Source organism: Bison bison, unplaced genomic scaffold (genome assembly GCF_000754665.1).
Source record: "Bison bison bison isolate TAMUID 2011002044 unplaced genomic scaffold, Bison_UMD1.0 scf7180017864067, whole genome shotgun sequence".
NCBI classification, from domain to species: domain Eukaryota; kingdom Metazoa; phylum Chordata; class Mammalia; order Artiodactyla; family Bovidae; genus Bison; species Bison bison.
The window spans coordinates 583638-596832 of record NW_011494639.1 but is presented as its reverse complement, the minus strand read 5'-3'; the positions used below and the strand labels follow the sequence as shown (position 1 = coordinate 596832).

Here is a 13195-nt window from a genome sequence, read left to right as displayed (position 1 = left end):
TCTCTCTCGGGGCCCTGAGAGGAGGGGGTGAGGCCCAGGGCAGTGTGGGGCCCAAGGGACTGGAGTGATGGCTACCAGTCCTCCCCAGAGGCCTGGGTTCCCAAGCTCCACGCACAAGAACCACCCCATCACCTGAGTGAGGCCAAGGCTTCCTTGTCGTCACCACCACCCAGGGCAGCCATTGTTGCCAAGGAGATGATGCCCTTGCAAGTGTTTCTCCAAAAACAGAAACAAGAGTAATTGGTGTTTATTCAAAACTGTAGCGTTTGCAAAACACCTCGTCTGTTTTCTCATTGATTCTCGCCACAACCCTGTGAGGTATCCTTTTACAGTTGAGGAAAGTCAGACTCCAAAAGGTTAAATAATGTGTTCAAGGTCACTGAACTAGTAAGTGGTAGAGCAAGACTTGCACCCAGGTCTACTTCCAAAGGGCTTCCCGGGTGGCTTAGCCATAAAGAATCTGCTGCCTAATGCAGGAGCTGCAGGAGCCGAAGGTTCGATCCCTGGATTGGGAAGATCCCCTGGAGGAGGGCATGGCAACCCACTCCAGTATTCTTGCCTGGAGAATCCCATGGACAGAGGAACCTGGTGGGCTACAATCCATGGGGTCACAAAGAGTCAGACACGACTGAAGTGACTTAGCGTGCACTCACATCCTACCTCCAAAACCCACAGCCTTCCCTCTGCATCTGCTGCCATGTGTCATAGTGAGTTTGACTTCCTCATAGAAGAGTCCTCGTCTGAAACCTTCCGGGGGGGGAGTCTCACCCCACCCCCTCTGGTCCTGATCACTTTATGCTGTCTGCTGGCCACTTACAAGTGTGTATTTTTTAACGTGATCAATGATAGTATATGATTCATGGCTCTGGCACTATCTTGCCAAGGCTTTTCCTGCACCAGCCCTGTCTGCAGGGGGCATTCTTCAAAGGAGAGCTGGCATCTTCCCACTCTGCTCCATCCTTTTCCCCACCTTATCCACCCAGCTAATGATATTTGCTCATCACCCAGTGGGCCCAAGAGGAACAGCAGCCAGGATCCTTCCCAAGTGGCTCACTCTCTTCTTCACTGCTGCCCAGTGACCGATTATGACAAATAGTTGAGCCAAGTGTGTTAGTTCCACCATGGCTTAGAGCAGCCTAGGGGGTGAGAGAAGCTCATATGCAATCCCCTCCCCTTTGCCCTGCTCTCCACAAGTCAGATTGAGTGCTGCTGCTGCTGCTGCTAAGTTGCTTCAGTCGTGTCCGACTCTTCACGACTCCAGGGACTGCAGCCCACCAGTCTCCTCCACCCATGGGATTTTCCAGACAAGAGGACTGGAGTGGGGTGCCACGGCCTTCTCCGAGACTGAGTGCAGTCCTGAGTCAAAGGCCTCATGCTAACCCGGCACGGATGTCAAAGACCTCTACTTCAATGGGAAGGTAGGACATAGTCACGTGGAAAAGCGGGCCGACACTACAGTGCAATGTTTGCGAGAAACAGCAATTTCTAATTGACTTTGGAGAAGAGACAGGTGAGCGTCTAGAGGCTTCCTGAAATTCTGAAGGATGGGCAGGGTTTGGAGAGGCCAAGAAGAAAGTGGAGATGGACATTCCAGAGATAAAACTGTGCAAGGTCTTTTGGGGACTCGGCAAATGAACAAGTTTGTTAGGAGTGGAGTCACTCTGGAAGAGGCAGGAAGGAGAGCCAGAGAAAGACGGAAGAGCCAGCTTGGGAGGACTTGAACTTGTGCACTTAGCAGTCCCAGGTCTGTCTGGGCAACAGCAGGGAGCCCAGGAGGGTGTTTCCATGGGTGGATTTCATACTTTGGCCATATGCCTGGCAAAGTCAGTCAACGGTAGTCTTCTGACGCACGAGAAATGAAGCAGGACGAGGCACACCTTGCAGGAAATCTTCGGCTCAGTCTTTGATGCTGGTGGCTTTCACCATAGCCGGGGACGTCCATCAGGGTGGGAAGCCTGGATGGTGACTGTCTTACATGCACATTTTCAGTGAGGCAGTGCAGGGTTGCTGGTGAAGAGGACCATTCTTTTGAACTTTGGGAACCCCAGCTTCTGGAAACCGCATTAAAAATGCACCTTGATCTGGCACTAATGGCCACTTTCCCTGACAAGGACAAGGAAGCAGCGATGGGGAGCTCCCCTGGTCCCTGGAGCCTCTCAGTGGCTGCCATGGAGCAGAAAGCAGGAGGGTCTGCAAGAGAAACAGCAAGTGCTGTCATCCAGGGTCTCCTGGGAGCTGCTAAAATTCTTCTTCAAGAGGAGAAAGGCAGGACCGCTTCCCAGAGAGTTAAGTGGCGTGTAGGACCGGTCCCCTGCCTGAGTTGAGATGAATGTCCAGGGCTTTGTTTTTTCACTTTCCTCGCTCTTTTGCCTCCTCCAACACCTCAGCCCCCACTGCTGAGCACTGGAGATGTGCCACTATTCTTTGAAAACATGGCAGGTGATGGAGCATAATATGCCATTATGTGGAGTATCTGTAAGTGATTAGGGTCTAAGCACTTAGTGGGGCCCCTCTGCCCTGTGTCCTGCTCTCTTATCCCGTTTCTGTCTCGGAGTTCTTGGCTCTCCCTTGTACAGTAAGCATGGGTGAGAAGGCAGGAGACGCCCTGCCAGGCCTCTCGGAAAGATCTTTTGGAATTTCTCTGAAAGGTGACTGCCAGCCAGCAAACCTTTTGTCACAAAGCACCTCCGGGCTCCACCTTGTATCGGATAACTCAGTCCTGGCCGCTCCACCCTCAGCCCTGCTCCCTTACCCAGATAAAATGGGAACCTTAAGGCTTGACCTTTAAAGTACTTGCCAAGTCTTATTTAACATACTCGCAAGTCTTCCGAGACCAGGCACAAGAGAGTTTGGCTGAAAAATAATTTGTAAATATCTCAGTGATGTAAAAGGGTGGGGAAAGCATGGGTGTCAGTAAGTTCTGCTTCCTAGCAGAATGATGCTAGTTACTCAACCCTCCTGAGAAGATTCCATTTTTTTCATCTGTGAAATGGGGAGAATAATACCTATCTTACAGAATAATCACAAAATTACCCATTGCGTTTGCCAAGAATCTAGCAGTGTGCCACATAGCAGATGGTTAATAAATAATAATAATAATGACAGCTGCTCCTCTTTATTATTTTTGCCATCATGGAAATTTTTATCGTCCTACTAGTCACGGCCCTTCAATTATGAGGTCTTCAAACATGAATTTGGATTTGACTTAGCAAAGCTAGATTCCCACATTTATTCCTTTGCCAGACTTGGGAAGGGGCTTGAAAATGCCTCTTCCTGTCCTTTGATTTCAAAAGGCCTACCCACAGAGCAACCCCACCACTGGGGTGGTTTGGATATAGTCCGGCTGGAGTCCGGGGACCAGTGGGGTAACCTTTCTAGGGGCCCCATAATGCAGAGGGCAGGCACACTCCCAGGGCTCAGCTTGGAGGCTCAGTGCCCCGCTAAGTCACGAAATTCTTTCTGCCCTGGGGGTGAGGTGGTCACGGCCAGGCCGGGCCGCACCATCCCCCAGAGGGGGTTGAAGAGGGCAGAGCCCACGGAAGGGGGACAGGGAGGGGTGGCGGGCTGGCAGCTGCTTGAAATTGATGGTTCTTGTAGTTTGGTTTATACCGTGGGCCCCTCTCCGCACTGCCCGGGGGGCGACCTTTAGATAATAAAGGGAATTCTGGGAGAGCTCTGACAGGCCCGTGACATATGGGGCAGGTCTGCAGGGTCAGGCGGTGTATCTCCCTGCTCCCGCCCCCGGGGTAATGAATCTTGTTTTGACTTGGCCGAGCCAGCCCAGTCAGTGCCCCAGAAAGGAGCCCAGCCCCTCCCTGCTGCAGCCCTTCAAATCAGCGCCTGTCTTTGGAACCCCTTCATAATGCAGGGAGACAATTCCAAACTTTGATAGCCTGTGAGTGGAGAGGAGAAACATGGCGTGTTTTGCTAAGGTGCTGGGAGAGCTGGTGCAGTTTCCAGGGCTCGAGGAGAGCCCACTGGAAGAACTGGGAGAAATTAAAAACAACAGAAAACTCTCCCCGGGGTGAAGAGGCAGGGCTCCCCAGAGGACAGGCCAGAGGAGGATCTGGGGTGGGAATGGAGCGATGTGGCTCCTGGGGGCCACAGAGTATCCCTGAGTGTCCTTGGGGTGGGCAGGCGACACGTGGACTCTTCTGGGCCGGAGCAGAAGAGGGCGGGGGAGGTGAAATGGACCGGAACTCTTTGTAGGAGCAGCAGGAGAGGTGAGAGGTACTACACCCACCGGGGCCAAAGTGGGCTCAGGGGGCCTGTGTTTGCCTGGGTGAGAAGGGAAGCTCGTCTCGCCGCCCTCGGTTCTCACAGAAACCCGAAGGGGCCTCCGTCTCCAGGAGAGTTGGCCCCGTGGTGGTTTCCACCCACCCCCCTCACCACAGACACCCTTTTCTTTCAAGGAGCAGGTCCGAAGCCCAGCCGGTGGAGCGCGTTGCTCCTCCTGGCTTCAGGAGTTTGCAAGGACTGCTGTGGCTGAGCACCACCCCCGGGTGGTTTAGACACCGGGTGTTAACGGCCTCCTGGAGGCCTGGAGTGAGGGTCCAGGCAGGGCTGTGAGGGAAAGCGCTGTCCCGGCCTCTCTCCTTGGCTTGCAGGTGGCCGTCGTCTCCCTGTGTCTCTTCACACGTCTTCCCTGAAAGCCTATCTGTTTCTGTGCCCAAATGCCCCCTTTTTGTAAGGACACTGGTGCATTGAGACATAAGAGATGTGGGTTCGATCCCTGGGTCGGGAAGGTCCCCTGGAGGAGGGCATGGCCACCCACTCCAGTATTCTTGGCCTGGAGAATCCTGTGGACAGAGGGGCCTGGTGGGCTACAGTCCGTGCAGTTGCAAAGAGTTGGACACGACTGAAGTGACTTATAATATACACGCACCACCCTAATTATCTAATTTTAATTCAGTTACCTCTGTAAAGACTCTGACAACAAAGGCAGTCCTGCTCTGAGGTCGTGGGGCTTAAGACTTTGCCGTATGAATCTGGGGGTGCGTGTCAGCAGGGGCACACTGAGACACCTGCCTTTCAAGCCAGGGCCCAGCCCTGAACCTCCCCTGCCCCCTGCCTTGCCCACAGTGCCATCTGGGGGCGGAAAACCCACCCCTACCATGCACTCATGGGGGATGCAAGGCACCTGCCTGGCCCGCTCACTGTCTGGAATCTGGGTGCTTCCCTAACTGCTGATCAGTGTTAGGGACGCCCCCACATTTCCTTCACTTACTCCTTGATTATTTGAAACTGGATCAGATTTATCCACCTGTGGAAAAGAATGGCGTGAAGGATAAGCAGGGTATCTCCCTTCGCACAGTGAGAGGAGCAACTTCCAGATGCTACTGAAAGTTGCCTTGACATACTGCGGGGTGGGGGCTGGGGAACACAGTGTCGTCTATTTCACTCTCTCGGAAAAGAGGCCCAGAGGCCACATAGACAGAGGCCCGTTTTCCTCCTCCGTCTCCCCTGGCCTCCTCTCTCTCTCGCTCTGGGGCAAGGTGTAGCCACTTAGCTTCACAGAACAGCCCAGAGTCTGGGGGGAAAAATGACATTCGATTAATGAAGCAAACGCAGCTGGTACTGCAGTGACATCTAAATTGTTCTTTGGTCCTGTTATTTTCTGTAGGAAATTCTGCCTCTCCCCACCCCACCCCTCCCTTTTCCCTTTAAATCGCGTGCATGAAATACGCTAATAACAATCTCGGGTGTCTGTGCCTGAGTGACAGCTGAAATAAGAAAAAGACTAATCGTACCTCCTGCAGCCCCGTCACATGGAGATTAAATGAGCCTCTCCCCCACCCCCTCCCTGCCCCCCTCCCCTCCCCCCACTTTCTCTCCTGGTCTCTTCTCAATGAGAATCATGGGCATTTGAATAATAATATTATAGACGCCGTCAGGGTGACAGTGGGGGAAAAAATCAGCTCAAACCCATGATTACTCCTTCCATCTAACAATTATTTAAATACCAGATAACTCCTTTCACTCTAATTGAGGCCTTTCAGCTGTCGGCATCACCCGGGGCCTCTGCGCACGCCCTGGCGCTCACCTTGTGCTACCCAACGTGCCTGGACCACCGAGGAGGTCGCTGTTCGACAGAGTGACGCTCGGAGTCCTGGCATGTACAGCCATGCAGATGACACGCGTGTGGGTCCTTCGGGAGCAGTCTATCCACGGGAGGCAAGGCGGGGCCCCCCGAATTTTGCTGTGAGAACATTTTACTCTCGTAGATTTTGATTCATAGAAATCCTACCAGAAAGGCCACCTTCTCGGGTCATTGGAACCAGTCCCCTGCCTCTGGGTAAGCGTATTCCTCAACAGCTGTCAGGAAAACTCACCATCAGAAAATTCCATAATTTCCTTGGCAGGATGCCCCGGGATCCTCTCTGGATAGGATGCCCGCTGGATAGCTCACTCCCGTCCCTTCTGCTCTATTTCTGACTCTTTGAGAAAAAGAAAGACGCGGCCTGTGCTGGGACACATGTGTCCTGCCTGTGAGGTTGTCTGCAAGCCTGAGGAAGAGGGTACGGGATGCTGTGGTAGCTCCCCAGTCATAGTTCAGTCAGTTTAGTCGCTCAGTCACGTCCGACTCCCTGCGACCCCGTGAACCACAGCACGCCAGGCCTCCCTGTCTATCACCAACTCCCAGAGTCCACCCAAACCCATATCCATCGAGTTGGTGATACCATCCAACCAGCTCATCCTCTGTCGTCCCCTTCTCCTCCTGCCCTCAATCTTTCCCAGCATCAGGGTCTTTTCAAATGAGTCAGCTCTTTGCATCAGGTAGCCAAAGTATTGGAGTTACAGCTTCAGCATCATTCCTTCCAATGAACACCCAGGACTGATCTCCTTCAGAATGGACTGGTTGGATCTCCTTGCAGTCCAAGGGACTCTCAAGAGTCTTCTCCAGCACCACAGTTCAAAAGCATCAATTCTTCGGCGCTCAGCTTTCTTCACAGTCCAGCTCTCACATCCACACATGACCACTGGGAAGACCAGTCACAGAAGAGGCGCCCTTCTCATGCATGATGACTGCCTGGGCCTGGAGGAGGTCACTCCCCTGACACAGAGGGGAGCCTTGTGTCCCTTTTCTTCCCTGCCCCTTAATCTGCACCCCTTGAGTCTGCCCTGCATTATCACCTCCCTGTCCAGGCCCAGTGCCAGGGCCTCTGTCGTCAAAAGGCATCTTCTGGGCCCCCCAAACAGGGCAGCCTCGAGGCTTAACGTAACTGACCCCTGGGACCGCTTCGCCCAGCAGAGGAAGCAACTGGGCTTTGGTCACAAGGTCTGGGTTCTGCTGGCACCTGCCTGCAAGTCACGCTGACTCACCTTTGACGATTTGTTTCCTTTCCATGTGTTTCGGCTTCTTCATTTGAAAAAAGAGAAGTGGGTTTGAGTCTTCTTAGAGTCGCCTTCAGCCTGGCCTGGAATCCCTGCTTTAAAGGCGCCACTCGTTAGGAGGGGCAGCTGAGGAGAGGAGGGGCTTCTCCCCGCCCTGGAGAGGAAAGGGCTTTGGGTGAAGCCCAGGAACAGCTGCTGACTCCTCTGACTTCACAGGCCTCCTTTTCTGTTCAGTCGCTCAGTCATGTCCAACGCTTTGTGACCCCGTGGACTGCAGCACACCAGGCTTCCCTGTCCGTTTTGTTTCATTGACGTATAGTTGATTTTATTATAGCTGATATCGTGTTAGTTTCAGGTGTACAGCAAAGTGATTCAGCTATATATATTTTTTTTCAGATTCTTTTCCGTTATAGGTTATTATAAGATATTGAAAATTGCACCCTCTGTTTTAGAGTAAATCCTATTTTATATATTGTAGTATCTGTTAATCCTATACCCCTAAATTATCCCTGCCCCCCTTCTTTTTCCCTTTAGTAGCCATAAATTTGCTTTCTATGTCTGAGTTGGTATCTGTTTTGTATATGGGTTCATTTGTATTATTTTTTAGATTCCACATATGTGATATCATTATAATATTTGTCTTTCTCTGTCTTACTTCACTTAGTATGATAGTCTCTAGGCCCACCCATGTTGCTGCGAATGGCAATATTTCCGTTTTTTTATGACTGAGTAATATTCCATTGTATATGCGTACCGTATCTTCTTGATCCATTCCTCTGTGGATGGACACTGTCGTTGCTTCCACGTCTTGCCTGTTGTAAGTAGTGCACAGCCCTCGTCCTCATACTTACTGTCTGGATTCTGGCTTCTCAGGATCCTGGCTGTGTGAGCCACATCGTTGGTGCAGTTATAATGATAGACACCTTTACTGTTATCGTGATGAAGAATATCATAGCCTGGGTGTGATGGTGCCTGTAGTGGCGATGACAGAGCGATGGAGGAGCCGCAGATGGGCCCGAGGGTGGGAGCTCTAGCATCAAGAGCTTTCACTCAGTAGCAAAATTGTATTCCGATGCTAACTCCTCTTCCTGCCTCCTCTTCTTTCCTTTTGCAATAAGGGGGGACAATAAGCAGAGAGGCTTGTGCTCCCAGATATCCTGAAAGAGGCAACAGAACAGGTTGTGGGGAGGAGAGAATCCTTCACTGAGCTGAGCTGGAAATGCGTGATTATCGTCTCGTCCCTGCTTTGCCCCTGGTGCCCTCAGCATCTGATCGGGAAGGTATTAGATGCCTTCTCTAGCTGTCACCAACACCTGCTTCCTGAGGCCTCATCGGGGAGATGGTGTCACCAGGCCCTCCAAATGAAATATTTAGTGACTTCTGCTTCCCAAAGAGGCAAGTGCGGCCTCCCCTTGGCATCAGTGTGCTGAGTGCTTTGCGGGTAGAGCTGGCATCCCAGGGCGGCGCGTCTTCATCTGAGACCTGGGATGGAGGAGAGGGAAGCTGGTAGGAGAACGGCCACTCAGCAGGTGTGGCTCTCAAGAACGCATGTGGCACAGCGACTTCACAAACTAGACAGAGAGAGGAAGAGGGACCGGAAGGAGACATCATGGAGAAAATCCCCGAGGGTGACACTTGGGGTGAGGAGGAAATGCTAGATCTACAAAACCATATGCATGTGTTCACTGGCTTCTACCAAATTAAGGGTGGAAAATTTATTCTCAGACCGTGGGATGGACGGAGATGAAAAGCTGGGAATGTTGACAAATAGATTTCTACTGATAAAGGCTAAGGTATCTCGAAGGTTTCCAATGGGCCAAGCATTGTTCTAAGCGCTTTATGTGTATTAAATGACTTCACCGTCATAACCCTATGAGGTAGATGCTAGTGCCAATCTCGTTACGTCTAGTTAGACAGCATCAGAGAACAGCTATGTACCTTGACCAAGTTTACACAGCTGTCGCCTCTGTTTGAATCCAAGCACCTAAATCCAGAGCGTATGAGTCTCTCCATCACACTACATGGCATCTCATCAGAGGCACAGAGGTGGGTACCCTTCTCCCTTACCCTGAACTCAGACAGGACCAACCAGACCAGACCTTGCCAACCAGACCCTTCTTTGGAAGAGCTGCCTGGTAACGTCAGCCTTGGCATTGAAAGACTAGGGCTCTCGATTCACTCTTGAAGCCAGTTTGTCCTTGCGAATTCCAAGGTGGGATGCAAGCGTCCCTCCACCCCTGCACTGCAGGGGACCCTGTCTCCTCTTGACCCTGAGGCCCCAGTGCCTGCGTCTCCCACATGGACCACCCTTGAGCCCCATGGAAGGAATCTGTGTGGCTGGTCCCCGGGAGCAGTCTGTCCCAGAGTAGATGCTGATTGAGAGGGAAGGGGAAAACAGTACAATTACTGGTCTGTTGAAACCTCTAGATTTAATCTGCCCTGCCAGGCAGGACAGAAGGACCTCAGCTGTTACTGCAATCATTGACTCTAGAAGCTGAAAGAAGCAAGTCTCAAGATACCATTTTGTCTGAAGGAAGAAATCTTACCAATTGGTTATGACATCCTTTGTTTTAATAGCATTCTTTAAGATCAAATAACATCCTTTACTGGTCAAGAAATAGGCTCGGGTTGACTCTGGAGCAGTCTAAAGCCACACAACTCATGGCGACACAGGCAAGATTTGAACGCAGGTCTCTCTGAGTTCCCCACTCTGCCCCCTGCCCCAGGGCTCCATGCCTTCTGGACACCAGGCCAGTTTTCCCACTCACACTTCAACTCTTCGGATCCTGTACCTCTACCAGGCTCCTTGCAGGCTGCAGAGAGCTGTGCTGGGACTTGTGCAGTAGTGTACTGGAGACGATCACCTTCAATCTATTCCCTTTTCTCTGATGCACGCCTTCATCGGGCCAGGGAGGGCTGGGGCTCAACGGGCTGCCCACAGTGTTCATTCCCATGGAAAGGAAGAATATGAGCAAAAAGAGAAGTCAGGAGGTCTGGTAGGATTCCTAAAGCGCAGTCTCTTGGGGAGGCTTCAATGATAATAATAACTAGTATGAGTTAAGCATTCACTGAGTGCCAGCTCCCATGCTAAGAGGCTTCCCCGCATTATCTCATTTACTCAGATGACAACCCGAGGGGTCGGTACTGTCATTATCCCATCCTACCAGAAAGGAGGATGAGACTGGACTTGCCCAAGGTCCCAAATTTCTTCCCAGATTCTGCCTGACAACAGAAGCCACTCACTCTTCAAACTGTGCCTCTGGAGGATGCCTGGCAGGGCGGTGAGACAGTTCATCTTAACCTCACTTGGTGTCCTCTGGCGTCACCTCTGCTCCTGGGACCGTCCCCGCCCCCCCATGGGCTAAGCATGTCTGTGCATGTATGTTGTGGGGCAGGCAGGGGTCTCTGCCCGTGTACTCAATGCCAGAGTGTCTCAGAGAGCCCTGCCCAAAAGGCCAAACCCCAAGTACATCATGATGGCAACTATAATCCTAACGGCGGGAGGTGGAGGGGGACACACTGCCCTCCACCTGTAGGCAATAGAGCTCTCCTGCCCAGAGAATGGGCGCACACAGCCCTGCCTCCTGCAGCTCCCTACCCAGATGGAGAATATGAGGATTCTGTTATTTCCTTTCCGCAGCTCCTCTTGAGGAATTCATGTCCGGCTACCGGCCCCAGGACATAGCTAAAAATAACCTCTGATTTTCAAACCGAAAGCTCCGTCCGTCGGGGAGGCTTTGCGGGTGAGCGCATGGGGCCGGAAGGGCTGTGTCAGAGCTCCTGAGGTCAGCCCAGGCCTCATACCGCTGCGCCTTCCTCTTTCCAAGGAAGCCTGGGGCCTGATGAATCACCCCAGAATAGCACCCCAGTGCAGCCTCCTTGGAGGCGAGCGGCCAGGTGGGGCCCGCCTCTGGCACCAGGGGGGCTGTCAGGTGTGGGAGGCACAGCTGCGGAGGACAGGGGGAGTTTTGAAAGACACGGAGCAGAGAGCACGTGGATCCCGCAGGGGGCATCTATTCGATCCCCAATTCCAGCCCCGTGTAGCCAGGTCGGGGATAAATAAAGGGACCCAGGACCCTGATGCTGGGAAAGATTGAAAGTGGGAGGAGAAGGGGACAACAGAGGATGGGATGGTTGGATGGCATCACCAACTCAATGGACGTGAGTTTGAGTAAACTCAGGGAGTTGGTGATGGACAGGGAGGCCTGGCGCGATGCAGTCCATGGGGTCACAAAGAGACGGACATGACTGAGCCACTGACATGAACTGAACTGGACTCTCCTAGGCCGCCTTGGAGCACGTGCTCCATCCTGGGCGTGAGCCTTTTCACTCCTGCTGCCTCATTGCCCAGACTTCTGTCTGGACTTGTCTGAGAAGGTTACCGGCCAGTCTGTCCAGCCGGGAGAAAAGATTTCTCTGCTACAGCCACCACTGTCCCTGCTTCCCCCATAAAAGTCAGGAGCAGGCAGAGCAATGGGAAGGCTCCACCGTCTACCCTCTGCCCACCACTCTCTGAAGTTCTGCAGGAGCCCCACCTTGCCCCTCTGGGCAAGCTTCCCTGGAATACTAGGAAAAGCTGTAGAACCTGGGGCTTGGGAGGGCAGGGAGGGAGCAGGGAAGTCAGGGCAGGGGACTGACCGGCAGGGGCGGGCAGCCTGAGGTTGACCATGTGGAGCCTTAAACCATCATGGGGCTCCAGCAGTGGCTACCATGAGACTGACCTTCAACTCACCTCCCTTTGCTCCTATCCATGTCTCCCAAACCCAGAACTCTCGCCTGGGTGGGTGAGGCTGGACTCAGCCAGCCAGTCCCCATGAGTAAGGTGGCCGGCTCCCCGCTGGACTCAGCCTGCAAAGGAGGCAACAGGGTCCATGCTTTCCGGGGAAGCAGTGGCTGACGTCCTCCTGACCCAAAGAGGAGGGGTGGGTGGTTGTCTGCCCTTTCCCCGGGGACTCTTCAGGTCCTGAATAGCACCCGTCGGGGCCCCGGGCCTAGCTCACTCTCCGAACAAGTTTTCCCTGCTAACACTGCAGGATTGTCTCTAGAGAGGACCAGGCTGAAGGGCGGTGAGAGGCAATGGTAGATGACCAGCTCCCCTCCTTCCTTCCCTGTGGGGAACGGAGCGTGAAAGAGGAAACCAGCAGTGCGAGGGGGTGGACGGCTGAAATAAGAAGGAATTTTATTTGTGACACCAGATTCGGACAGGAGAGCCTGGGAGAGGGCCTCCCTAACCACTGGTGTTTCACAGGCTGGAGCGTTTTCCACTGGACTGGGAGCAAGCAGGAGGAACCTGGCAACTGAGTGGGAAGACTGGCCTTAGTCCTCACACTGGGATCCACTGGCTGCGGGGACTCAGTCTGTTAATCTCTCTGAGAGGTAAAAACGATCTCTGAAGAGGACAGAAATAGAGACGCTTTGTAAAGTTTAAAAAAAAAGAAGCATTTTGCAGTGTCAAAGCTGGAGACCAAAATAGATAATAGGAGTCCCTGAACATCCCGAAGAGGGAGAATGTTTGTTAAAAATAGAAAAACCCAAATACAGAAGGAAGAGGCTCACAGAGCTAGTAGGCGCTGGGACCTGGGTCAAGCAAGATTTGTTTTCTGTCTGACCGTTCTGCCTCTTGTGTTTTGCAGAACCATGTGAGGGCCAGGCCGGGGAGGCGGAGTTCGCGAGAGATCGGAGGCCCTGTGTCCTGGCCCTCGGCCGGCTCAGAATGGAACAGAGGAGGCCCGGGCCGCGGGCGGCAGACGGGGACGGCTGGCCTGTGGTCCTGCTCTCGGCTGTCTGCGTGCTGCTGGCGCCCCGGGCGGCCGGCGCGCCCCAGTTCAGCACCTTCCACTCGGAGAACCGCGACTGGACC

The 13195-nt window shown here is 53.0% G+C and overlaps 1 protein-coding gene across 1 annotated transcript in view; it reads left to right on the top strand.

Moving 5' to 3' along the window:
- Positions 1 to 13195, top strand: part of PLXNA2 (plexin A2) — a 235023-nt gene that overhangs the window by 13485 nt on the left and 208343 nt on the right. Inside the window, exons 2-4 of the mRNA XM_010836877.1 lie at positions 10976 to 11078; positions 12584 to 12711; positions 12969 to 13195. Coding sequence (XP_010835179.1) covers positions 13049 to 13195 — 147 coding nt within the window. The 5' untranslated portion in view covers positions 10976 to 11078; positions 12584 to 12711; positions 12969 to 13048. The remainder of the gene's footprint in view (positions 1 to 10975; positions 11079 to 12583; positions 12712 to 12968) is intronic.